The sequence below is a fragment of the Gymnogyps californianus genome, chromosome 4 (assembly GCF_018139145.2).
Source record: "Gymnogyps californianus isolate 813 chromosome 4, ASM1813914v2, whole genome shotgun sequence".
In the NCBI taxonomy this organism is placed as follows: Eukaryota; Metazoa; Chordata; class Aves; order Accipitriformes; family Cathartidae; genus Gymnogyps; species Gymnogyps californianus.
Window position 1 is genome coordinate 278,805 of NC_059474.1, and position 25,285 is coordinate 304,089.

General features: G+C 54.2%; 1 protein-coding gene across 5 annotated transcripts in view; it reads left to right on the top strand.

Moving 5' to 3' along the window:
* DCTN1 (dynactin subunit 1) overlaps positions 1–25,285 on the top strand; it is a 60,081-nt gene that overhangs the window by 13,477 nt on the left and 21,319 nt on the right. The window contains exons 4-8 of one of the 5 annotated variants that reach the window (XM_050895782.1): positions 32–52; positions 12,950–12,967; positions 17,689–17,709; positions 21,174–21,362; positions 24,845–25,042. In XM_050895782.1, coding sequence (XP_050751739.1) covers positions 32–52; positions 12,950–12,967; positions 17,689–17,709; positions 21,174–21,362; positions 24,845–25,042 — 447 coding nt within the window. Of the gene's footprint in view, positions 1–31; positions 53–12,937; positions 12,968–17,688; positions 17,710–21,173; positions 21,363–24,844; positions 25,043–25,285 lie in introns of those variants that run through there. The other 4 variants (XM_050895781.1, XM_050895784.1, XM_050895783.1 and 1 more) reach the window with 4 other exon arrangements.

The following is a 25,285-nucleotide window of genomic DNA, read 5'->3' on the forward strand; positions in this document are numbered from 1 at the left end:
CTTTGTACCCTTTTATTCCCTCTTCATGCAGCGTGGAGTGAAACCTAAAAAGGTGGTGCTTTTTTGACAATTAATCTGTGTGTTGCCGAGTCTCCTGGCCGCATGAAAGGCCCTCCAGTGCATCCCAGTTCATTGTCACCCATTGCTGCTGTGCCTCCATCGTACCGTTGCATGTTTGCTCATTGCATGTGCTCCCCTTCGCCCGCCCCCAGCTTGCTCAGAGGATGGGAGGTAAATGCAGCAAAAGCGATGGCTTCTGAGCCAGACCACGGCGTGGTGGAAAGGGTTTGCATCGCGGTATCGCTGCCCTGCCGCTGCTCGAGGGAGGCATGGAGGCTGGCAGTCCAGCTTTAGGCTTTATGCTCAATTGTGAGATTTTCTGCTGTTCCAGTTAACCGCAGTCGCGTTTTCAAGTCGGCGCTGGGTGCCGGTTACTGTGATACCCGCGGGCCGTGCCCAGCATCGCTCCCGACACGTCTGCGCGGAGTTTTTACATCAACTGACTGTAAGTCTTGGACGCCAGAGAGCCAGCCCACGTGTTGCTGCTTCCACCTGAAGGACTGACTGGCACACTTCAGCCCGGCTTTCGCCGCCTTCTGCCTTCTCTTTCCTGTAACTAACGTTTCCATTTAGTGTATGTTCCCCGACCTGTGGGTGTTGGAAGCACCAGCTACACGCTAAGAGCTTTCCGTGCTGTGGGAAGCATAAGCAGTGCTCCCGCGCACTTACCCTCTGATGTGGAAACACATAAAACTCTGGATTTGTTTTGGTAAGCAGGTGTGTTATCACCGGGCTGTTACGTGGCCCGTTATTGACCAATATATAGCAGTTTTCTAAACAATACGAGGTAATGCTACGTAATGAATTTTCTCATGAGCAGTTTTAATCTGTAGCTGAGCAGTGGTAAAACAGGGAGCCGCTGTAGTGAAAGAACAAACCCCAAGAGTTTGAAAAAAGATACCGTGCTGCTGAGAAATACACTTTGGTGGCTCGGAGGCAAGTCACTGTTTTGCTTATCTGTGGTACCTGTCCTCTCCTTGGGCTACAGCTTCCCGTGCTTCTCCCAAGGTAAGAACACCCCACAACCAGCTTGTTTATAACACTTATCAAAGCCAAAAATCTTTTGTATCGCTCATTACCAAAATGAACTAAAACTACAAAGGTCTTGGCAAAGAATCATCATATTCCTGTTTGGGGAATATTTTTTGTGCCATGGAAATCTTGCCAAGAGAAAAGCAAATCTGGCCGCTCGAGACTTGGAACGGGCACAGTACGAGCACTAGAGAGACAGTGGTACGGTACCTGCCGAGTCCTTGGCGTACACGATGCTGGTCGGTGGTATCTTCGACAGATCTCTTGTTTCCAGCCACTTTCATTTTGATTTTTGGGTGCAGAGGTGATCCAAACAGCAGCATTTGTCCACAGAGGCATGTCCAATGCAGAAGCGTAAGGAGAAGCTGCTGAGGCAGTGTAGAGGGATGGCCAGGAACAGCTATTACCGGGTGCCCCCTCTCTCCTGACCCCCTCCACGACCCGTCTAGTCCGAGGTCCCTGCGTGTCGCTGAGCCTTTACGGGCGTGCATGCCTCTGCCCCGCGTCTCGGTCCTGCGAGCTCTCGCCGCTGCTGTTTCGCACGCAACTCTGACTTGTACCCAGCTGTCATGGCTCTGTTACGTTGATGGGAAGAACTTCTAGTTCTGAATGTTGTGTTTCTTTACTTTCCCGTCCCCGTTCCCCGTGGTTTCCAGGCAGTTAGGTTGATTGCAGGTTGCCGTACGTACGCTGCCGTCTGGTCGGAGCTTTAGCTGTGTATTGCTTTTAAGAGAAGGGGTTGTATGATAATAGCTGTCCAGAGAAACCCTTCCCGACTAGTGCTGTGTGGAGACGGGCTCAGACAGGTACGTCACAACTCTTCTCAGAGGGACAGGCCGGTGCCACGTTTTGGTGATGTCACCTCAGAATTTAACTTTTTCAGCCTTCAATAAACTTGTCAGCTCTCCACCCCCTCCTTTGCAGCTCTTGACCTTGCACAAGCGTGTGAAAATTGCAGTCCAGTTGGTATGATCACAGAGTAACTAACATGATTAGCAGATAAATCCTTATTCATGAGATTAAGGTAGCTCTTTGCATGTTAAATATAGACTTTAATCGTATCAAAAGCTGCTGCTTGCTGCTTTTTTGTGGCAGATGGTCCTTATCCTCCCAGCTATTGTCTTTCTCTGTTTGCCTTGGTTTTCCTACTGTCTTTGAGCTCGTCGGGAGCAGCGGGGTAGGGCCTCTCGCTGTTGAGGTCGTGGCTGTTCTGGCCTTTGCTGTGGGTTGTGTGGACCGTGCTATTGCCGGGAGCGGCAGCCCCACGGGGCTCCAGAGCGTGGTGGGCGGCTGTTGGGTCATCTCTGGGGCCGCAGGAAGCTGGAGGTCCTTCCCATTAGCTGCGATGCCGTGTCGGGGTGTCGGGGGGTGTCCTCGTTCTTCACGCAGGCATCCGCCGTGCGTACCTTGCTCCGGCTCTCTGTGGGGAGCCGGCGGCTGGTCAGGAGCTGGGGGTTCAGGCTGTCCCCTGGCACGCGGGGAGGTGCCGGCCTGTCTCGGAAGGGTTTGCCGGCCCTTGCCGACGCTTCACTGACCGTGTGGTCAGCAAGCCTGTCTCTTCTCTTGCTGAAGTGCCTGGGATTACGCCGTGTCACGCAGTGTCACCTTCCAGTGAGACAGAGGTGCCGGGTCTGCTGCCGCCCAGGGCTGTGGTGGGAGCTGCCTCCCCCGGCTGAGAGCGGGCAGAGGTGGGGACTTTGTCGTCCTGTGCGTGACAAAGCTGTGCCACTCTTGCTCCGGGATGCTGGGGGTGGTAAGGACTTTCAGGGATGCGGAGAAAGGCTGGACAGGTTCTCTAAAGTTAAATCTTAAGAAATAGAAAGTGCACATAAATTATATTTGGCTTGGAGAGTCCTTGAGCTGCGGGTGTTTGGAGCCTGGGAGAGCAGCCGGAGCAGAGTATTCCTCAAGCGTCCTTCCCGGGCATCCCGCTCTGCCCTGTGGTCTAAGGTGCCACGGCCGCCATCCTGGTGCAGGCTGCCAGCCTCGGCCCGGGTGCGGTGGCTCCGGTTGGCACTGCAGTGGCTGTTTGTTTGTGCGGGGGCTTCCAGCTCAGCCCCGGGGTCCTGCGGCTGTGGGGTGGGAGCAGGGGTCCGGAGGCCCCTTCAGCTGGTCCGTGTTAATGCACCAGCTGGTGGGATGATGGTGGAGAGCCGGCTTCCCTCTATCCGAAAGACACCGCTGGATTCCCTGTTCCGTGGCTCCTGTGCCGTGAGCTCTGCCTCGCTGGTGGGGACATCAGGGGTAGGATACCAGTGTCTGAACACACTCTGCCTTATCAGCGGGTCACGTCTCGCCTGTCTGCTTTATCTAGTCTAGTCCCACCTTGTCTGTCTGATGTAGCTGTGCCAGCTGCCTGGCTCGGCCTCCACCGTCCCGTACCGGCACAGTTTGGACAGTTGCTCCCTGGGTCCTGGTCCCACTGGGCAGCATCACCCTGCCCCGATTGCACAGCGATGGTCGAGTTGTGCAGAGCTCCAGCTGGAAGGGGACCGGCCCCACAAATGTGTCTGCAGCTTGTGGGTGAAACGGGCTCATCTGCAGGGCCCGGTTCTATCTGGAGACCCTCAGAGACGCTGAGCACGGAGAGTCCCAGGTCAGCTGAAGCAGGGAGCAAGTCACTAACTGGTGGCAGGTGGGAGAAGGTTGGTCCCACAGGGTTTGCTGGTTGCGTTTGCAGCAAGCTCAAGCGTGAGTGGCAGTGAGCCCTTCTCTGGAGTGGGAATCATAGAATCATTTAGGTTGGAGAAGACCTTTAAGATCGAGTCCAACTGTAAACCTCACACTGCTGAGTCCACCACTAAACCGTGTCCCTAAGCGCTACGTCTACACGTAACACGCGTCCAGCGCTGTCCCCATACGCCTGAGCTGTGTGAGCATGATGATGACTCTCTTGTCCAAGGGTGCTGTCTCTCGCCACAGGTCACCTATCCTGTGACAGCATGAGCTAAAGCCAGTTTGATGCCTGGGGTTCCCCCCCCCCCCCCCCAATGGATTGGCTTTGTCCCAGCTCCAGTAACATTCCCGTTCCTTTCATCATCCCAGCTGGCGTTCCGTGTGCTGGAGCTGGATCTCAAGTGTTTTGTTCTGAGCTCTGTAAGGAGCATGGCTTCACCTCCCTCTCTGCTGGGCACTTGACCTTGCTCTGATCCTCTCTTGTCCTCCCGTTCGCCGTTGTGCCGGGTCGTTAGCCGGGTTCAGCGGCAGTGTCTCCGTGCGGGGAGCAGATGGCCTGCTTCAGCCTGATGAGGGCACGGAGCGATCCGGTTCCAGATGGCTTCTTTTTAAAGAAGAGGGGCCACCCCAAGCCCTATTAATCCTTTAAAGGAAAGAGTAATCCGATTGTCTCGTAAAATGTGCCTCACATCTGAACTGCCGAAAACACGCCCTACAAAAGGGTCTAAATGAACCCGTGTGCTGATTTTTACATGGCTAGTTTTCCTCCTGGCCGGCTGACAAACTGCCGTGGCAGTTCTTCGTGCCTCTAAGGGACGTTCACGGGAACTTGCGGCAAGGTCTGTGCCATGCCGCAGAATGATGGTTATTTTGCCGTTAATCAAGGGAAGGGCCAGCGAACCTACGGAGCTGTGAGCTGAGCAGCATCTGGCGCCGCAAGCTGGTGGTACCATGTAAATGAGCCGGAGTTAACCCCGGCAGCATCACAGGCTGCTCCTGCTCCGAGCCGAGATAAGATTCGGCAATCTTCTTATCTGTGTTGGTGCTAAAAGCTCCTTGTTACTTTGCATGGCTTTAAGATAAATAACTTCTCTTGCGTATCACTGAACGCTTTTAAAGGACAGCTCTAAAGCATCCGATACCTGTTTTTTTCCGTTGTTAAATTGCATTTTCTCATCTGCTGCTTCTGCTTAAGAGGGTAGCTCCGGACGGTGTGTGGCCAGCCCTGTGTTGGTGTTTATTGAATCCTGGATGTGGAAAGAATGTATATATTCTAGATTTAGAAAACAGAGATGTGCATTAGGAGAGGAGCTGGTTCATTAGAGCAGCTACTGCCCTGCCCCCTTAGTGTAATATCCTTAATTCCCTTAACTGAACGTTAAGTCTGTGTAAGCTTTCATGTGACTCCTTCAGCAATATATATGGCACTTTGTTCACTAAGGGGCTTACAGCCACGAATCAGGGTTGCTTCTGTCTGGGAATGGGCCTTTTGCCTGACGAGCTTGGGTAGCAGTTGGTTGAAATTGCAGAGTGGAGGAAAGCCTCCGTGCCCTGGGCCGACCCGGAGTTGGAGAGAGTTTCTACTGGAGCTTTTGAATGCCTTCAGATAACTTAAAAGCTGTCTCTGTATACATCAGCTCTTGATCCAAAACAGGCTTTACTGTGACATGCTCAGGCTAATGGTTCTTCGTTAACACGCTGTTAGAGCTTTTCAAAGTGCCACTTGGAAACCCTTCCCCTGCTAACACCGTTTGCCCGTCTGCAGCCAGCAGAAGAGCTGTTGGGGGAGAGGGGATGCTGGTGGGATCCTGACCTCGGCTCTTGAAGGTGTCCGGATTTGTTTGCTACCTTTTACTGTCCATAGGGGCTCAGCGTAAGGGTTGTAGCCAGTTACAAGAAACCAAAAGGCAGTTAGGTTTGGATGCTAGATGTGTTTGCTGCGAATTGTTTCTGTGGGTGCGGTACCATCCTGTCTGACAATTCAGTCCTTTGGGCTGACTCTACTGACCTAGAATAAGCTCTTTCTCTGCTAGTCCTGAAGAATCATCGTCAAAGCTGAGGAGGAAGGAGCTGGCTGGCCATGGGGCCGGTGAGCCGGGCTGGGAGTGTAATCTGTTACCGGGAAGGTGTGACGCAACTCAGCAGAGCAGGCAGCCTGAGCATGGATGGGTCGGAAGGCCAGTGCCGATCCCCAAAGAGAGCTCTGAGCGTCCCTGAGGAGCAGAATCAAACCCGATGGTGAGCAGATCCTTGCACAAGACTGTCGCGGCAGCCGGTGTCTCGCAGCACTGTTTGCCAGGCTCAGCCACATACTCGCCAACAACAGTTTTGGCAACTGCAAGCTGGGAACGGAGCTGAGAGCGAAAACCCAAGTGCAAGGCAGGAGAGGGGTGACCACAGCCAGCGTGAGAGCGGAGAGCTTGAGGCCAATGCCCTCTGCCTCGGTGCCCTGAGTTGGTGAGTGTGTAACTTCCCTGGACACTCAAGGCTTCATTTTAGGAAAAACTGCTTGGCACAGGGAGATGGGAAGGCACTGCTGGGACTGAGAACAGTCTGTGCTTGGACTGGTGATAAAGTGAGCGCTCAGGTGTGGCATGAGCGGGTGGCCGTCCCGAGTGAGCCACCTCTGCCCTTACACAGCTAACGGCTTTTGCCAGCTCAGTGCTTCGTGGCGTATTCATTGATTTCTCTCGTGTTGGCTGTGGTCGAAGTCTTGTAATGTTGAGCTCTGGTTTCTGAGGACAAATCCAGTTGGGCTCCGGGTTCAGTTTGCATTTGCCCGTGTGGAAGTCAAGGCAGTGTGTGTCTGCACGAGCTGTCGGCTCTGCCTGGAGGCAGGCGGTAAATGGCAGAGCCCACGTTGCCTTGGGGAGCAGGGCTGAGCTGCAGGATGCCTCCGGTGTGCCGAAAGCATAACGTGTCTTTACATACTCCTGGGGAAGCCTCGGCAAGCCTGCAGCGGCGGTTTTCTTTGGGGTCACCCGGTGCCAGTCTCCTGTGAACAACAGAAAATGGTTAATTGCTTGAAAAGGAGTGATTTTAATCTAGGCTTATGTGAAAGATAGTACCGTAAAAACTCGGCTAACTTCGTACGTATAGCTATCTGGATAAATTCTGTTCTTAATTAAATTTGCAAATGGGAGCAGTGTCTGTTTGCCTATGGGGATGCGTAATATCCCCGCCCCGGTTACCTGAGAGGCAGCACTCTTAGCTCCTCTTCTCTGGACGTTGGCACAGGGCTTTCGCTCCGTGGAGCCAAGGCGGGGATTCCCCGCTGCCGGAGGGTTCCCAGCCCTAGGACGTGGCTGGCAAGCTCCCGGGCCGAGAGTTCCCGGCTGGGTCTGGGGCTCAGCGCTGCCTTTGGCACAGCCTGCGCCTCTTTCTTCCTGGCTTGTAGTTACTTGTTGTTTGACACGGGCAGAATCGCCTGGCTCCCGTCCCCGTGCGGGGCACGGGGCAGGTCTGAGCTGCCCGTAGCTGTACCTGCAGCGGCGGTGTGGAGGGCTGCGGTGTCCGGGCTCCTGAAACCGCTTCTCTTGGTCAGCTCCTGAAATCTGCGGGTTTGTCTCAGCACTTCAGCTCTTGAGAGCTTGCCTAAGCACTTCCTTTTGGCTCTTGATCCGAATATTTAGCCATCTCTCAGCTCATTAGAACATTACCTGGCTTGTTTTAATAAATTGCTGTGGGATCAGAGGCATTTTCTTGAGGACTTTTTTTTTTTGTTTGTTTTTTTAGCCTGTCATGCATAGAAAGTACGACAGGTCGGTGTTACCGCAGCTGGAAGCGACTCCATGCTGGAGGGGCCAGTCTTTCCTCAGTATTTATCTTCTGTAGCTATTTAAAAATTGTTAATTTTTTTTTTATTTACACTTTAGGAATTCTCAAAGGTTGCGGCAGCGCTGTGTGTTGCCAGAAGCACCTCTGTATAAACTTACGTCTACAATACATCTAGAATACAGCTGTCACGTGCTTTTTGCACTGTAACGTATTTTACAAAGTTTGCATGTTTTTGCTGTGCAGTTAAAACAGTAGAAGGTACGATGGTCCCTGCTCCGGTAGAGAGAAAGCACATCTCCTCACGGGGTGACCATCGCTCTCTCCTGGTTCCCCAGGAGAGCCTCGTGTCTGACATAGCGGTGGTTGGGGAAGAGGCCTTGACGTGGAGGGGTTTGCTGTTACCAGGATCTGGGGTGAATGTTAGGCAGGTTTTTTGACAACCATCTTCTGCAGCAGAAGAGGTTGGGGGGTTGCTGACCTGACTCTGGTTCTTCGGCACGGCCAGCAGATCCTGCGTACCAACAACACAGCCCGGCCTTTAACCTCTGATCCTCTCTGCGGTACGAGAGGTGCTGCCTCGAGGGGAAAATGCCAAGAAGGATGCTTCCAGGCTTGCCAGGTACCCAAAAATTCTTGATGCTGATTGAAGAGAGAGAGTCTTAACTGCTTTGGAGGCTGGTGAAAGCCCGCCTATGCTCTGGGGAGATGAATTGATGGGGAAGTAAAGTAACGTGCACAGGAACCAAAGCTTGCGAGTGCTCCCTTCTGAACGGCCGGTGCAGCCGCTCGCCCTCACTCGGGATGCTCCGCAGCCGCGAGCGAGGCGGAAGGCCCTCAGCCCCTGCCCAGCCGTGGCAGCTGCGGGCGTCTGCCGGGGTGGTCCCCTCTCCCCTGCTGAGCACTGCTCCAGTCCTGCCTCCTTCACCGGCGCGTTCGGGCGAGCAGCGTGGCGGATGCTCTGGCAGCCTTCTGGGAGCCGGACGGCCGCGTCTAAACTGCACAAGAGAGAGGAAAGCAGCCTTCGTCCTGAACAGAGGAGTCGCCCGCGGGTACAACAGACCATGGGTGTTATAGAAGATCTTGACTATAAAATGTGGGCAGGTGGGGTCCCGGGGCCAGTAATTCTTGGGGGGGTCTGGTGTCGGGTTGTAGATCAAGAGTGGATGCATCATTGAAGATACCAGTGATCGATCTTAGCTGCTGGTAGAGAAAACGTTTGAAGTATTAGAATAAAATGACATACCTTGCTTCCTACGCTAATCATCTTTCTCACTCTTTTTGTGGGATATCCATGTTTGCTCTATGACTTAATCCAGCAGCATAATCTTTTATCCTGCGGGAAAATCTCGTGAGCTGCACCCGTGTTCTGTGTTTGGCACCCAACCACGTGCTGTTTGAGCTGCCGGTTAAATGATACTTACGGCTCTGGAAGAACTTCACTGGTTAAAACCAAACCAAACAAAAACCAGGACTTGGAGAGTCTTCGAGGAACTAAAGACCCAGACTGACTAACCCCCCACCACTGCTGTGGGAGCTGCTGGTTGCAACTGGCGTGGAGGTGGAGTGGGCCCCTGCCATGACCAGTGTTTCTGCACCGCATTTACTGAAGCCATGCACCGTTTATTTTCCTTTTGGGCCTCGGGCAGCGTTTTCCCGTGATGGAGATGGACAAAACGAGACGGACAAAATGAGACTGCATCTGGCCTCAGGGTAACGGTGCCGTCCAGGTCGGACGGCGTTTCAACACGGGGAATTCTCACCCTTTCTTTCAGCCAGCTAAAATCCAGCAAGACGACAGTTTTCCCCCCATTAAGCGGAGCAGCCGGCAGTGATCTGTCCCATCACGCCCAAAGGCTTTCGGGCTGTGCTGGGGGGTCTGGGGGGGTCGGCGTGCAGCTCGTCTCCAGCCTGCACTAATCAGTTTTAATGTGTAATGAAACCCAGACTCTGCTGTCCTTTTTAGGCGATTGATTGGAGTGTGTAACCTGAACTGGGCATGCTAAGTGCTTTTCAGTTGCCCCAAGGACTTTGGATCGAGTCCGACAGTAAGATGAGGACGTGGGCTATGCGTGTGGGATTCAGCTCCTGGCTGAGCAGCGTGCATGGTGCTGCTGCAGATGGTCACCTTGGTCGATCTTCACAGCGGTTCGGAGCAGCAGTGACGGAGATATTTTGGGCGAATAGATGATGCTCAACTCCCAGGGTGGGTTTTCTGTGAACTGGCGTGAAAATTGTGCAGACTTTCACTTAAAAGTCTGTGCCAGTCTGTATTTCTGTAGTGCAGTTGCAGCCCACTTGCTATGACGCTGGAGGACCCCAGGAGGGTGGGTTTTGGAAAGCATCACCGTAGAGTTTGGACGTGCTGTTTTTACTGACAAGTGTTGAAATCGCTTTCAGAGCAAAAATATTGGGAGAGTTTTTAGTGTATCAAACAGAATAAAACCCCAATCTGCATGTTTCAGGTGTAAGCCTTATAGGGTAGGAAATTCCACATGTATAATTAATTACTGAATTTTGGGCTATCTGAAGCATCCCTTGAGTCTCTTAAAAAGTGTGTCTGATTTTTGAACTTTGGCTGGAGGGAAAGGGCAGAAAAATTGGAGGGGGGGCCTTGGTCTGCTTGGCCCCTGTCCCCCACTCCCCAAACCTCTCCACTTGCTTTGTGATCGGGATGTGGCTGCAGTGCTCGGACCCCCATGCAGCAGCCCCTCTTGTCAGCGGGTACCTGAACCCGGGGTGTCCTGTCCCCACGGCTGCTCTTGGGAGGCTGCCTCCAAACTGTCTCGCTCTGCTGTTAAGAAATCTCCTAATTCCCAGCCTAATTACTCCTGGTCAGTTATTACCTGTGGTTCATGCGCCGAATTGCCCTTTAGCTTGAATAGCTTTCCCCTTTACTTGTGCCTGCCCCTTGGATGTAATTACAAAGCGATTGAACCTTCGCTTAGCCTTTATTTTGCTACCTTGGGCAGGGTGAGGGTTCTTAAGCTCTTGTAGAGTCGTCCTGGAGGCTTCCTGCAGCGTCCAGGGCTGAGGGGAACTGCGAGGGCTCTGCTCTGCTGCTGCGATGGCTTAAATAAGGCGATGCTGTTCCTCCAGGTGCTGGGTGCAGCGGCTGCCGCCTTCCCTCCTTGCTCGGGTGCTGCTGGAGCTGGAGTTGCAGCAGGTCCCTGCGTCCGGGGACGCCTTGTGCAGGAGGCGGCTTTTGTGCCGTGGGCTGGCACCCGCGGGAGCTGCAGCCGTGGGGTGTTCATGGGGGGGGGAATCACGGGGGACGTGGCTGTGCCGGGGAGGGACGGACGCGTGGCCGGCTGTCCCCCTCGGATGGGCGCAGCGGCGAGGCCAAGGACAAGGGGCAGCCGCCGTGCCTGCCTCCCCCCCCCCGACACCTCCCTGGAGCAGTGTGGGTCTATTCGGGTCTGCTCAGCACTGGTTCCCCCTCCCACGGAAACACTCGGGCGCCTGGAGCACCCTCAGTCATCGCAGGGGTGGCAGTTTTCTTCCTTAGCTCCTTCTGATTGACTCCAGCTTCTCTGTCCCAAATGCTGCTTTTTAGTCTGAAACTTCCCGTCCTCCGTCTCTGGAGAAAATTAAGTTAATGGGCCATGGGAAGGGGTGGCTTTTGTTGTGTTAGAAGACTTTTAAGAGTCTCAAACCCACAGATTTTGATTTTTAGAATAGATATACTTACACACACACACGCACCTATCTATGCTCTCAACTTTCAAAACCTCAGTCCGGGGAGAACATCTGTGCAAGGCACCACAGATGTTCATTGTCCTAGTTCAGAAGTTATGCAGAAATCAAAACCCGCTGCAGATGATGGCTCTTGCGGTTGGGTGCAGACTGTCCGTGGCATGGCAAACTGCGGGACTGCCTCGAGTGTCCAGGGAATTTTAACCTGCGGGTGAAAGTTGCCTGTAAGGACTTTTTCCGAGAGATTGCAAGTATTGCACTGAGTGTCCATAACTACTGGTGCTAAAAATATGCTTATTGTGCGTAGAGGCTTGTATATGCATACACTATTTAAGAAGGACGGTTGCTGCTGTGGGCGAGCCTGGGTCAGCCCGAGCTCCGCTCCCTCCTGCTGCCTTGGTGTGGAAGTATTGGAAGATAACGGAATTGAAATGGGAGTTGTCAATATCGGAAAAGAAGGTCTGTGTTCACGCACATATAATATACACAATAAAAGGGGGGTGTGTGTGTGTGTGTAAAAGGAATTGATATCCGCAGGGCCAGGATCTCCAGCATGTGGTGGGGTCAGGGCATTGAGATTCGTAAAGAGTTTGTAGCGAGATCTTGCTCTAAGTGTTACCGGTTGCTTTGGCATTTAAACCCCTGTGTTGCAGTTCTGATGGAGCGCTGGTCCAGGGACAACAGGGATGCCAAGCAGGAATTCAGGGTTCGAGCTTGGCAGCGTAGTAAGGCTCAGACACGGCCGTCTGGCTGACGTGCCGGATGCTGCGCCGGGTGCTAGTGCTCACTGGCGGGGGCTTTTTTAGGGCAGGGGTTCTCCGAGGCCGTTCCGGCTGTGGGGGTTTTGCCGGCGTCCTTGGCCGTGCAGGGGTGCATTGAGCTCCTCGAAAATAAATCCCCTCGTTGGCAGGAGGCGTGTGGCTGGGGCCCAAGCTGGGCGGCTGCGAGGGTGGGAGTCGGGCTGGGTGGTGAACGGCAGCGCCGCAAGATGGATGCGACTCCGCACAGATGTCCGTCCGTCTGTCTAGGCTTAGCTCCGTCCGTCTGTCCGGGCTCAGGGGATTTGCTCGCGAGGTCCCAGCCGCCCCTCGGGCCGGCGTGGCCACGGCGGCGCGTAGGCATGGGGCGGGCTGGGCTGCGGGCAGGAGAGGTTTGTGGGGCATCGCGTGCATGCGTGGATGCCGAACGGAGGGACGGAGCCGGTTGGACCCCGCCGGCGAGGCGGCTGAGCCGGGGTGTTGCTAAGCTACTGAGGACCCCTCGCCCGAGAGGAGCATTGCCCGCAGCCGCCACCGCCACCGGCTCGGTGCAGCATCCGCGGCGCAGGGAGGAGAGACCCACCGGCGGTGATGTAATGAGCCGCCGGGGCGGTGGTTGGAGACACCGGCGGAGAGAGGACGAGCGGCCGCGGCTCCGGCGGCTGGCATGGGCCCCCGCGGCCCCGGCGCGTCGCAGCCCCGCTGAGCAGCCGCGTCCGTAGCAGCTGGCGCTTCGGGAGAGGCATTTGGTGGATTATCGGGGCGGATGGCGAGCGGATAGAGGGAAGCCGCAGCCATTTGCAAGCGCTGCCGGGCAGCCCGTGCTCCCGAGACAGAGCCGCCGAGAGCCGCATTGTTGTGACCGAGTGTGCTAACAGTCTCTCTCTGCCTCCCTGTTTCCCTTTCTCTCTCTCTCTCTCGCTCCGTCTGTCTTTTCTGCAATGATGAGGCAGGCCCCAGCAACACGGAAGGTACAATCTGCTGCTGTATCCACACCGTCACTGCTAACGCTGCTTCTGAACGTGCCTTGTTTTGCTCTTTTTTTTTTTTTTTTCCCCCCCTTTTTTTGTATGTTAATGCTGCTGAGCTTTAATTGTGAGTTTGACCCGGTTTCGGGTGCCTGTGGACAGACAGGGTGGGGGGAGGTTGCTGAATGAGAAAGCAGCATCATTTAATGTCTGGCTTTTCCTTTCAAGTTTCTGTTCAAGTCATTTCTCCATTTCACCTGTCTGTGCCTGTGTTGCATGCAGCATCTCTGCAGCTCGGCTGGAGCACGGGCTCCGGCGGCTTCCCTGCTGCCGGAGGGTGCTGGTGCTTGGCTTGTGGAAGTTGCATGTTAATAATAACGTTTTTCCTGCCTTAGCGATGCAAGCCGTGCCGTTGGGTTCTGCTTTTAACGTTTCCAAAGGTTTGTCGTATCTGGATTCTCTGTCGAGCTGATGTTTCTGCAGGTTACAGCACGGACTCTGGTTTGTGCTCTGGTAGTGTCCTGTATGTTTATTTTTAGCATAACCAGGATATCGCTGTTCAGCTTAAAGAGAAATCCTGAGAATTTTTGCCTGATCTCAAGGAAGAAGTGAAAATAAAAATAACCAAAGGCACAAACGTGCAACTTCACTGGCCATGCTGTGTCAGCGAGAAGACTTTGCCGTTTTATTAACGTTACAGTAAATGCTCTTGATTTATGTCTGTGGTTCTTTGAGCTCACCAAATACAGTGAAATACTTTGTGATTACTTTGAGAGCTCCTGTTTAATCCACTTCCAAATGAAAAGTTTTACAAATGCGGATTTTCCTGTGCCTCCAGCAGAAGGGTGGAGCGGTGGGGCCAGCCCAGCGCTCAGCACCCTGTCTGGCAGGGAGCTTTACAGATCTGACCGCCGCTTGATTTAACCCTGCTTCTCCTGTTGTTTCTTCCCCTTGCACATGCTGTCTCTGCACGGGATCACGCCTGTGAGAGAGTGCGTGTGCAAGGTGTTGCCGGTTGTTCAAAATGCAAAATTTCTTGTAGCGTATACCCAGCTATAACGCAGGTAACGTCACCCTGGGAAATACCCCCCGAGGGAGCTTGTCCTTCTGCTGGTGGAGTGCTGTGGGAGTAGAGACAGCGTTAATGCCAACAGGTTTTGCCTGGAGAAGGCTTGGTTCCTCCAAGAGGCCGAGTTCCCTGACGGTGAGCGGGATGGCATCCTGCCTGCTCGGGTGGGCAGCGCTGACCTCTGCTCGGTTCATGCCCGGGCATCAACTCCAGCAGCTCCCAGCCCCGCTCAGGGGGTGCACGCCGGCCCCCTCCACCCGCTGCTGGAAAACCGCATGGACACTACGTGGGAAATATCTGCAGCAGCAGTTGCAGCCTGAGAAGTTCTGCTTTTCTGCATCAGAAGCCCTCAAGCTTTGTCCAGCAGAAGTGTTTAGCGATACAGTACCAGTCCTGCCTGGTGCAAGGTGATGCTGATACAAGCGTGCTCGTCCGTACTTGTGACGGTGCCAACGGTCAGTGCTCCCGGCCAGGTCTGGGTCAAAACTCCCGCACTCGGAGCGGAATCGAATTAGGGGGAACCTGCAGGACCTGCGATCTGCAGCCCCGCGTTCGAGACGGGCGATGCCGGCTCCACCGCAGGCAGTTGTTGGTAGCCAGGAGGAGTTTTGCCAGAGTTCTTGCTGCTAGAAGCAAAGTTTGTATCTGAGTGCATCTGTTCTCAGCCCCGGATGCTCTCCTCGCTCCCGAGTGCAGGACCTGCCAAGGGAACAAAGGTTGTGTAATGTCATCAAATATTTATGCAGCAACATTATGCAGCAGAGTTTGGAACCACCGAATGAAATATTAATAACCACAACTGGGTGGTGCAGAGCATCCCGGGATCCGGGGGGGCCCACAGTTTCTGTATTAAGCTACTACGTAGTCTGGAGCCTGGTGGAGGTTCGAGCATCTGCTCCCAGCTCCCGAGCAGGGCTCCTGGATGCTCCTGTAGCTGTGAAGAGCTTTGTCGGTGGAGTCCTGCTGTCTCCCTCCTGCATGCCGTCTCCTCGCCAGCTGGATGCCGTACCCTAACAGCTAGAACGGGGAGAAGCCAGCATCCCGGTCCAGCCGCCTTTCTGCTAGCCGCTTGCAAGTGCTTCGCAGGGCACAGCGGGCGAATTGCTGACACAGAGGAGGACGGCTGGGGTAGCGGGGAGCCCGGTCACCCTCCGGCCCTGCCAGAGAGCAGCAAAGCATTTCTCTGCCCCCCACCTCGCCAAGGAGCCACTCACCCGGGGGATCTCGGAGCTGGCGCTTCAGCTTTTTATAGTCTTCACATGGCGTTACATGGAGGGGAACCAACATGGCCTTACACAGTACACCGGAGGAGGCGTGAAACCAGGACTAATCTCTGTCATTTAGTGCGGCTAGCTTCTAGAGAAGGTTACCAAGAGGTTTCTCCCTTTTTTTAAGGGTTTGGTGTGGTTTGAGTCAGGGAAGATGCTCGGTGTCTTCCCCACCCCATCGCCCAGCTAGGGAAAGGTTCAGTGGTCGCTTGTTGAGTATTTCCCCCAATGTTGGGCTGCTGCTGCGGGCAGCGCTGAGCTGTATTTTGAACGCAGAGACTTGGTTGCCGGCGTGAAACTCCCCAGCCCTTGGCTGCTTGTGTCTGCCACGCACCGGGGTGCTTTTGGTGCTGACCACGCAGAGCAGGCAGCAGGAGGGCAGGGAGCACCGTGCCCGGCGTTGGGGGCTCTCGAGTTCTCCCCATGTGCTTGGCCAGGAGTGGAAGCATCTCCCTGCATGTGGCTTGCCAAGTCCCTGAGGGAGGGTTTTTTTTCACAGCGTTTTTCAGATTTTCGGTGCCACTCAGTGTAATCTTTATTTAGTAGGACTTCTGAAAGATGCTGGAGTACTCCTGAAGAGCTTATACCACTGCTCCTAAATCAGCCCTGTATTTATCTGAGGGTTTTAAGCTTTTACTGTTGTCATTACATTTTCCTGGCAAATTTTGCCAAGCAGAAGATGTTATGGAAGATGGGTATCTTCCCTCAGTATTGAAATGGGCTTCCTGTTGAGTGCAGCCTTTTAGAAAAGGCTGGCAGTGAGCAAAATAGGATTTAGCCGAAGTAATGCAATAGGTAATCAGCTATTTAGAAGTGATAACCCATCCAGTTCTAATCTATTTAAAAAAAAAAAAAAAAAAAAAAAAGTAGCTATAAGGTCTCTCAGCTGATTTATCAAGGCCTTGGGTGGGAACGCGACCGTTGCTTCTGCAAATCAGAGAGACGCTGTGGTGGTGGGTGTGATGCTGTGCAGGTCTGAGCCGGGTCTGCCTCTGGGCCGCAGGGGCTCAGCGTTTGCTGACGGGCTTTGTACGACCAAACGTCTCGCTCACGACTGCATCCTTGGGTAGGATCATACGGCAGTGTTTTTATTGATCTTTTCTCTTCTTGGTTACTTTAAGCTGTGGATTAGGTAATAGAATAAAAAATGAAGCAGAATGTGAAAAGCTTTAAAACGTGCCCCAGTGTTTGAAAGCTGCAGCTGGAGAGCAGATGTCCCTGCCAGCGGTTCCCTCTGCCCGCTCCGATGGCTTCCAGCGCCCGGGGGCTCCCTGCCCGCACCCAGAGCGCTGCCCGTCCAGCTTCCCCCGCTGCCGGCTGGCAGGAGGGTGCTGCCAGCCTCACTGTTACCTGTTGTTATATCCGTTAATTTGGTTGGATTGTTTGTTAACGGGAAGAATATTTGTTGACTGATGTATAAGTGCACAGCGAGGATGTGCTGAGATAGGTGGTGCGGCCTCCCCACCCTTCGACGTGAGAGCGCTGAGCTGATGACGGTTGTGTTACTGCTATGCTGCATGTGCAAACGGTGGGTGTATTTGGGGGGGTGGAGGGTCCTGCCTTGAAGTCGATGGATGCATTTATTTCCAGAAATGAAAAGAAAATATGGAAGTGTTTGAGAAGAAGCTCCATGTGGTCCCTGCAAGTTTTATGACTAAAGAGAAATAGAGCCCGGGGGCTCCAGCACCTCTGTGGGCAGCTGGCTTGGTGATGCTTTAGTCCCTTCAGAAAACCAAAGGGGTGAGGGGAGGGAAAAAAATCTTTTTAAAAATAAAACCCCTTCAATCTCACGCTCAAGTGACCTCTCGGAAAGCTGTGTTGAGTTAAACCCACTCCTCGTCAGCAGGAACCGGTGAACGCTGACCAGCTCCGCAGTAAGGTGGCGGCAGCTTCCAGGCTGACCCAGGGCAGCCCAGATTTCTGCCTTTGAAGCTAAAGATCTCTTAGAAGTAGAAGGTGCATCTGCCCCCAGGGTGTCTGCTGGAGCCAGGGGTTGGCTCCTGGTGCGGGATTCGGGCAAGCGGCCTTCTCCCTGGCTCTGTGGTCCTGCACCTTGCTAAAGGGGGAGAAGCAGGGCTGGAGCTCGATGAGCGATCTCTGGTCTAGGCAAGAGAACCTGACCGGGAGGCTGAGCTGCCGCCGGGCTCTGTTTCTCCGTTTCCGTGGGAGCTCTGCTAGCAGGGTTCCACCTGGAGCTGCCCTGGGAGCGTGGGTTAATGAGCTCGTACACCGATGCCATGCACACTAATTGCCGTGATGTCTTTTGTTTCCTTTACTTTGTTCTCTGCTGCACCTGCTGCTGCGCTGCTGCGGTCTGTACCTCTGCTCCTGTCTGTCCCTGTATGAATGTCTCTCCTCCTCTGCCTTCCGCTCCCGTTGCCCTCCAGACCACGGCCCGGCGGCCCAAGGTGAGCAGCGGCGGTCGGGGGGCACTGAGCATCCCCTCTGCGTTAAATACGAACTCGATGAGTGCTAACCCCAACGTGCCTTTGCTCTTCTCCTTCCGTCTCGTGGAGGAGCTCACAGGAGCGATGTGCTCCTCTGGAGCGTGTCTAAGTCACTGGGGACAACCTGCCTGGGCAAAATGTCTATAGAAGGGCTTTGTGCTCTTAGCCAGAGCTCATCTAACGGAGTGGAGCATAGAAGCGGTGTAGTAATGCCCAGTCTGGCTGGCTGGCAGAGCACGCTGCTTGGTGTCCCTGTTAGTGTTACTACTTGCTTCTCACTGACTGCCGTTTCCCGGCTTACGTGGGTACTTTCCAGTGGGATCTTGAGGTTATCTGTTGGAGGAGAGAGGTGAGAGCCAAGGGGTGTCACCCAGGGCTGTATTGATTCCAGCACAGAGAATCGCTCACGTTTTGAGGTCTGCCCCTAGCTAGCAGGACTTGCCTCGCAAAGGGGCACATGGTTGGAGGAGAGCAAACGAGGGAGGTAAATCCTCGAAGAACTCTATAATAGCCAAGTTACAGTTTGTAAACGGTGAACAATGGGTTTTTTCTCTTCTAGGAAGGAGTACACTGCAGGGAGGGCTTTATTTTCACTGGCTTGTATAAGAAACTCAAACCAGAGCAGTGACAGATTCGTTCAGTCCCAGGGCAACTGGGATCCCAGCTGCCAGGCATCTAGCTTTCCCCTCCAAAAAACATCTTGTTAACTGTTGGTTTGGCACTGTAGGGCCAGAGCCCAGGCTGAGGTAGGACCTCATGGGGGGGAAAAAAAAAGCGTGGCAGAAGTATAAGGACACAATGTGAGGAGGAGAGTCCGCCACTCCTGTAGGTTAAAATTTCCTCTAAAATGTCTCCTGCCCAAACGCTTGAGACACAGCAAGGATTTTGCTGTGAGTGCATGTGATGTGTTTGCAGTGAGGTAGAGAAGCAAGCTCAAGGTAAGCAGCTTTTGCGTGCTGGTGTGGATTTTAAGCCAGTTTCCAGTCCCAGCTGGGAGCTTACCCTTTACCAGGGCAGGTCCTGGAGAGCTCTCAGTGGATCACGTACCATTGCCCTTGGTTTGAATGGTGTTCTTGTTCTCTGTAACCTGTGCTGGAGAGGAGCTGTGAGTGGATGTCCTACGTGACCTTCCTCCTCCTCCTCCTCCTCTTCCTCCTTTGGCCTCACATCTACAGTGGGCAGGAATTAGATGGAGTTGAAGACACCCCTGCATGCATGTTGAGCTCAGAGCTGTTGCCCACGTAGACCAGCTGCTCTGGCACTCTGCAGCGTTGTGAGCCTCTCTCGAGCCATTGCCCCTATTCTGGTCGGGCTCACAGATGTGTCCACATCAGATAGGGTCAGCTGGCAGGCCGCTTTCCCTGGCAGCTTGGACATTCCTGGTTCCTGGGAATGGATTTTCAATAGGAACCATTAGTGAAGGCTGTCCAGTAGCTGTGCAGAGGGCTCTAGGAGATGCCATGCGGCATTTTGGCCCTTTCTGGAAGAAAGTACGTCCCTTGGACCTTCCCTGACCGCGACTGCCAAGGCCAAGTCGCGGGTCTCCAAAGGTTTCCAACTCTTCAGGTGCGATGAGCAGTGGAACTGTACCCGGTGCGTCCCGGGAGATGCTGCTCTGTCCCGACAGAAACTGAAGGTTCCATCTGTGAAGGGTTTCTAATCCCTGAAGCAGCAGGAACAAGAACAATGTCCTTGTTTTGAGTAGTGTATTTCTTGGAGGTAGCGCCTGTGTGGCTTGGTGCCATGGAGACTGTTCCCAGGCAGGGGCTCGCACCGTCCCTGGGAGAGCCCGGGATCGCACCTGGGAGGGGAAGGCTGAGCTGCCCGCCTGTCCGTGGGGTGTTTTCTCTATTGCAGTTGACTTAGCTCAGATTTGCCTAAAATAAGCCAGGAGTCGGCAGAAGATCCGACTACAGCGTGGCAAGTGAGCGCCTGTTTCTGCGTCCTGCCACCGCTTTAACAGGCGGGTGTAGAGGCATAGGTGCTGCGCCTGTCTCGACTGTGTCCGTGCGTCTGCCCGGCCAGCCTGCGATGAGCCATGCGCCTTGCAAAACTGCAATGCGCCAAAAAGCCAATCTCAAGGAGTAAAATAAAAAGTCAGGAAATTAATTTACGCAGCGTTAGATGCCGCAGAGGTGAGTGCCCCAGAAATACAGGTCTGTGAGGAGAACAGCAGAGGTTTCTGATGGACCTGGTGCTTTCCTTCAGACATTGGCTTCCCTTGGTCCTGTCACCTGGGTTACATGGCCAGCCTCACTGCTGAGTTCCCAGCCAGCAATTAACAGCCTCGTAAGCACTGATGAAGCAGCTCTCTGCTGCTCTTGTTCCTCCGAGCTCCACTGGTTTTCCCTGGACTCTGGTGAACTCTTGCTACTCCTTCATTTTCTCCTTCTGTTCCCCTAAAATTCAGTGCTTTGTCCCCCCAGCTGCTGTAGTTGCAGACAGAGGGTGCAGACTTGGGCGCCTGCCGCAGTGTGTCCCGGACAAGCTGCCGGTGGCACTGGCACACATGCGTGGGCACAGCAGCTCCTGACTCAGGCTCCTGCAAATGCTGAGCAGGAGATGTGTCCCGTCGTGTTTCCAGATGTGGAGGATGGACAGGGGCGAAACCTTCGCCGCTCCCATCTCAGTGTGCTCTGAGGTTTTGCTGTCTCATCCTCTGGAGCTGGGACACCAAAACCTCTGCAAACACGACCGAGGACCCTCGTTACTCCCTGCTCTCATCCCCTCCGGCACGCTCGCTTGATAGGCAGGGTCTGCCCTCACGTCCCGGGGCCTCGGGGTGTGAGCTGGCCTTGCCGTGAAGAGCAAGGAGATGGGTCTGTACCTGCAGCAGCAGCGTAGGTAGATGTGGTAGCGCAAGGAAATAAATGCAACACCGTTCGTAGGGAGAGGCAATCTTTTATTGTCCCTGCTACTGCAGGAGGGAGGAGAGGGACTCGTCCTGTCTCAGGCCTGAAGCAGGGCTTGTGCGCTCAGAAAAAGATCTGTTTTTGTTTTTTAACTATGTCAGTGGTGTAATAAGATTTTACCTTTCCCTTCAACAACTGATTATCTGTGAATTTTGGCCGAGTTGGACTCCTCCCAGAGCAGCATAAGATCACAGCGTTCACGCTGCTGGGGAGTCTCTGCAGTAGTGCCAGTCCTTGGCACGCTGCAGGTCTGCGTACAGCGAGGGCGCGGATGAGCTCCATCCAGCCAGAGCTGTTCTGCCGTTGATGTCCCCGCTGTCACCGTGCTCTGGGTTTCATCTGTGCTGGAAATGTGAGTCTGGGAGACTGGCTGACCTGCAGAAACACCCTGGTGAAAGGAAACCAGAGCTGAAGTGGTGTTGAAGAGTGCAGGGAGATGGACTGGTCGCGGAAGCGTCGTCTCCCTTGAAACGTGCTCATCTGACTTTCTCCCTTGACCGTGTTGTTTTGCAGCCCACCCGGACCCCCAATTCTGCAGCATCCAGCGGCACGGCTGGGCCCTCGGGCTCAGCCTCTGCCTCCGGTGGGGAGATGAGCAGCAGCGAGCCCAGCACGCCTGCTCAGACGCCGCTGGTGGCCCCGGTTATTCCAACTCCCTCCCTGACCTCTCCGGTGGCACCTCCGGTTCCCTCACCCACAAAGGTAAGCTGTGGCCCAGGTAAGCTGCTGGCTCTGCCGGTGTGGAGGGTGGTAGCTCCTAAGGGGAGGAGGAGAGAAAACCTGCCACCAGTACTGGTAGGAGGAGGATGAGGAAAAGGGGAGCGAGAGGTCCTCTGACGGGTCCCGGCGGTGGTCACTGCGCAGGGCTTGTGTGACCGCCCGTAAGGCTGTGCTGGGTTTAGGCACCACGGTCTGCGGGAGGAGCCGAGCAGCCAGGCGACAGAGAGGACTGTGCACGGCTTGGTGGGGAGTTGGCCGAGGACAAATGCACAGGCAGACACACCAAAGCTGGAAAGACACTTCCGAAGAGAAGATGCCATAGCTTAATTCGTTTCTCGATGCACGTTCTTCCTTGGGATGCACGTGGCGTCAGAGCAGTTTGGCGGGTGAACGTGCTGGGGGTCGAGGCTCTGAGTCGGAGCTTGAACCTGCCGGTGAGGGGAGAGCTCGACGGCGTTAAATCCAGGGGAGGTCCTGAACGCTGGTGTTGGGTGAACTGGAGCGGAGGGACCAGCAGTGGATGCGCTTTGGGAACGCTCCTGCCTTCAGATACAAAGACCACTTAGAGAGGTCCAATATTTCCCAAACTTGAGTGTTTCTAATAATTATATCAGCAGAGTTATTCCATTTTTGATCTTTAAAATAGTTTTTCATTACTTACGCCCTGCTTCGTATTAATTAAGTTAAAATTAGAGCTTGTGAAAGATTTGGGGCACGAGGGCAAAGAATAATAGCATGAGAGGACAAAGAGCTCGCTCTGAGGTTGTGTATTGAGGAAAAGGCTGGAAAAGCCACGACCTGGCAGGAGGAAGGGATGTCCCCACTCCCCCGAGGTGCCCACGAGGACTCTGGTAATGGGTTTATCTAATGGGTGCAAAAACCGTTCGCTTGATGGTATTGATGGCATCTGTATGTCCAGGGTTGAGAAAGCAGCAGAGGAGAAATCTGTGTGGTTTTCTATGCTGCTTGACATCGCATAGGATTTTTTTTTTTCAAAATCTGTTCCTTAATGTCACCTGGCTTCGTGATTTTTAAGCTTTAGTCCTGAGGCTGCTTTAACCCTGTGCTACTGCCAGAAGAAGGGGGGTCACGTCCCCTTCTCCTGCCCTTGCTCGCAGCCGTTTGCCCAGGTACCGCTGCGCTGGCATCAGCCTTTCTCTGGCTGTGGGAGCTGAACCAGCAAATACAGGATCCGTTTTCCCTGGTGGGAGCTCACCAGGGGATTACATGGGTGCTGCTGTGGGACCGAGCGGGCACTGGTGAAGAGCCCAGGGCCATCCCTGGCGTGGCTGTCTGGACTACGCCACTTAAAGACTGAATCGCCCTGGCTTCGGGCAGCTGCCCAGCTCTTTGCAAGGGCTCTCGCGGCAGCTGCGCAGGCTGCAAGCGAGGGGAATGGGGCTGCAAAGTCCCGGTGCTGGGGGGAGCCTGGGGTCTGTTGCAGAGCATCGATGCTTATTTACAGAATTTAAAAAAGAGGGAACTGGGTTTTTTCGGTGGAACTGGGGTTTTTCTTTAAATGGCATGGACACCGGGCTTTCCTCAAAGGTGTGCAGCGACGGGGAGCAGGGAGACAGGCGTGAATGGCAGCACAGGACGTTCCAGCTGGTGTTAGGGAAGAGCTGTCACGGTGAGGGTGGTCAAACTCCGGGATGGGTCTAGAGGGGCTGCAGGACCTCGTCCTTGGAGACAGCCAGAGCTTGGCTGGACGAGGCCGTGAGCAGCCTGATCTGCTCAGCACGACTGAGCAGGGAGGTGGAGCGGAGACCTCCACTCACCTCTCCCAACCTCAGTTATTCTCCCATTCCGTAAAACACGAGTGTACTTTAGATGTGTGATTTGTGTTCAAGACAGGCCAGTGTTAACCGAAGGTATTCTCTGTCTCCAGGACAGCTCGGCAGCGTCCCAGTGTCTCCGTGAAGGCCAGGTGACCGCTGCCCCACGGCTCTGGTTTGATGAGCGTGCACGTGGAAATCGCCCCATCAGCTCCATAATGGGGAGCCGAGGGTTTTGCTTCCACCTAACTCACGCTCCAGTAACAGCTCGCTTGTGGCTGTGCAATAACTTTACGACTTTGTGCTGCTTGAGTGGTGTTGCCCGTCCTGCGTGGGCAGTTCCCCCGTTACAGCACAGCCGTTTAGAAACACGGTGCCAACCTTGCCCGTGTTTTAAGGCGAGTCAGGTGTGCCTTTCCCCTTGGAGCGTAAGAGGCCTGTGCCAGGGAACCGTTACAGCCGGGTGGGATGCGACCCCCGCGGGGGCTGCACCTTGTTGGAAATCTCAAGCTCTCTCCCTTTTCCACGTGCCAGCTTTCATTTCGGCCACCGTTGGCTTTGGTCTCAAGGTAACGCTGCAGGACCCAGCTGCAGCGCTGTGTCACTCTGCGGCCGCTCCTGGACCATTGCGTACTGGTGTTAGTGTCCTCCTCGAGCTGTATCTTTTACTACAGGTAAAGCTGGTTTCACGAGGAAGCCCAACTAAGGCGGCCCAAACTCACTTAGAGCAGAAGGGGCTGAATTCAGAGGGGTGCTGGCCAGCCAGCGGCCTGGGGGGGGGCTGTGCGGGTAATGGGCTAGAAAAGCCTCGGAAAAGGTCTTGGGCCGCCCGTGCGAGCTGACCTGGGGTGCTCGGCAGAGGCCGTTTTAGGATTCGGTCTGCCGAGGCAGGAGGATTCCTGGGTTTTAGGCTTGTACCTGGCTCGCCCTTGTAGAGCTGCCCCGGGTCTGACACGCCGTGGGTTACAGCGCACACCGGCCCCCCGGGTAGGGAGCGTGGGGGAGACCCCCCCGTACAAATGTCCGCCGTGCTCTGTAGGGCGGATATTGGGGGGAGGAAGAAAGGGGAGCAGCTCGCCCGGGGTGCAGTGAACTTGGGGCATGAGTGCGCAGTTTGAGGTGCACCCTACGTGTGTGTGTCAGCATGTGTCTGAATTACACGCTAATAACTAAAACCACTGGCCGCTGTAAGTCTGTACCATCGTGCACGTTGTTTTGAGAGAACCTTTCTGTAAGATCTGGTTCTGTTTATGAAAGCGTGTTTCTTGCATGCCATTGCTCTGCTCTGAGTAGGAGCGGGAGAAGAGTTACTGAAGGGTGAACTTGGACGTGTTAGTGGTGGGGGTTTTTTTTGGTTTTGTTTTTTAAAGGATCTAGGCATCCATAGATCCCAGTGAAGTCAAAAGCAAGGTGCTCAGGACCTTGTGCCAGCCAAAAGGTTTTTGTCAGTGCGTCAAGGAACATTTATCACACGTTGTATGTGTAGTAAAAATCAAGAGATTAAAATGACAGATGGACTCTGTAGCTGCAAGTGGAGAGTAATGCGTTCTTCTAAAACTGCCCTAGTAACGATGGCAAAATACAGGCTAGCTGATGGGTCAGGTTCTGTGTGGGTTAAATTAATTCATCTGGAGCTCTCTCCAAAGGATGCCGCTGCTCCTTTTGGTAATTCTTGGTTTGATGTTGTAGGAGGAGGAAAACTTGCGTTCTCAAGTCAGGGACCTGGAGGAGAAATTGGAGACTCTGAAGATAAAGCGAAATGAAGACAAAGCAAAGCTTAAAGAGCTCGAGAAGTACAAGATCCAGCTGGAGCAGGTGCAAGAATGGAAGAGCAAAATGCAAGAACAACAGGCTGATCTCCAGAAACGTTTAAAGGAGGCCAAAAAGGTGAGCGTCCCTGGGGAGCTGGGCGGCTCTGGTCCTGGGGCTTGCATAGGGCGAGGTGATTGCAGGGCTAATTCAATTGCTGAAAACGTGCGTGGGGTTTTTTATGAAATATCAGCTGGCATTAAACGGTGTGCTGTCCTGACTCCTGTCTTCTGAATACATGCCAGGACCTCAAATGGCCTCTGACCTCACATATCGCTGTTCTCTCCGGTGTAAATATTGATTTAGGTATTGAGCTGCCAG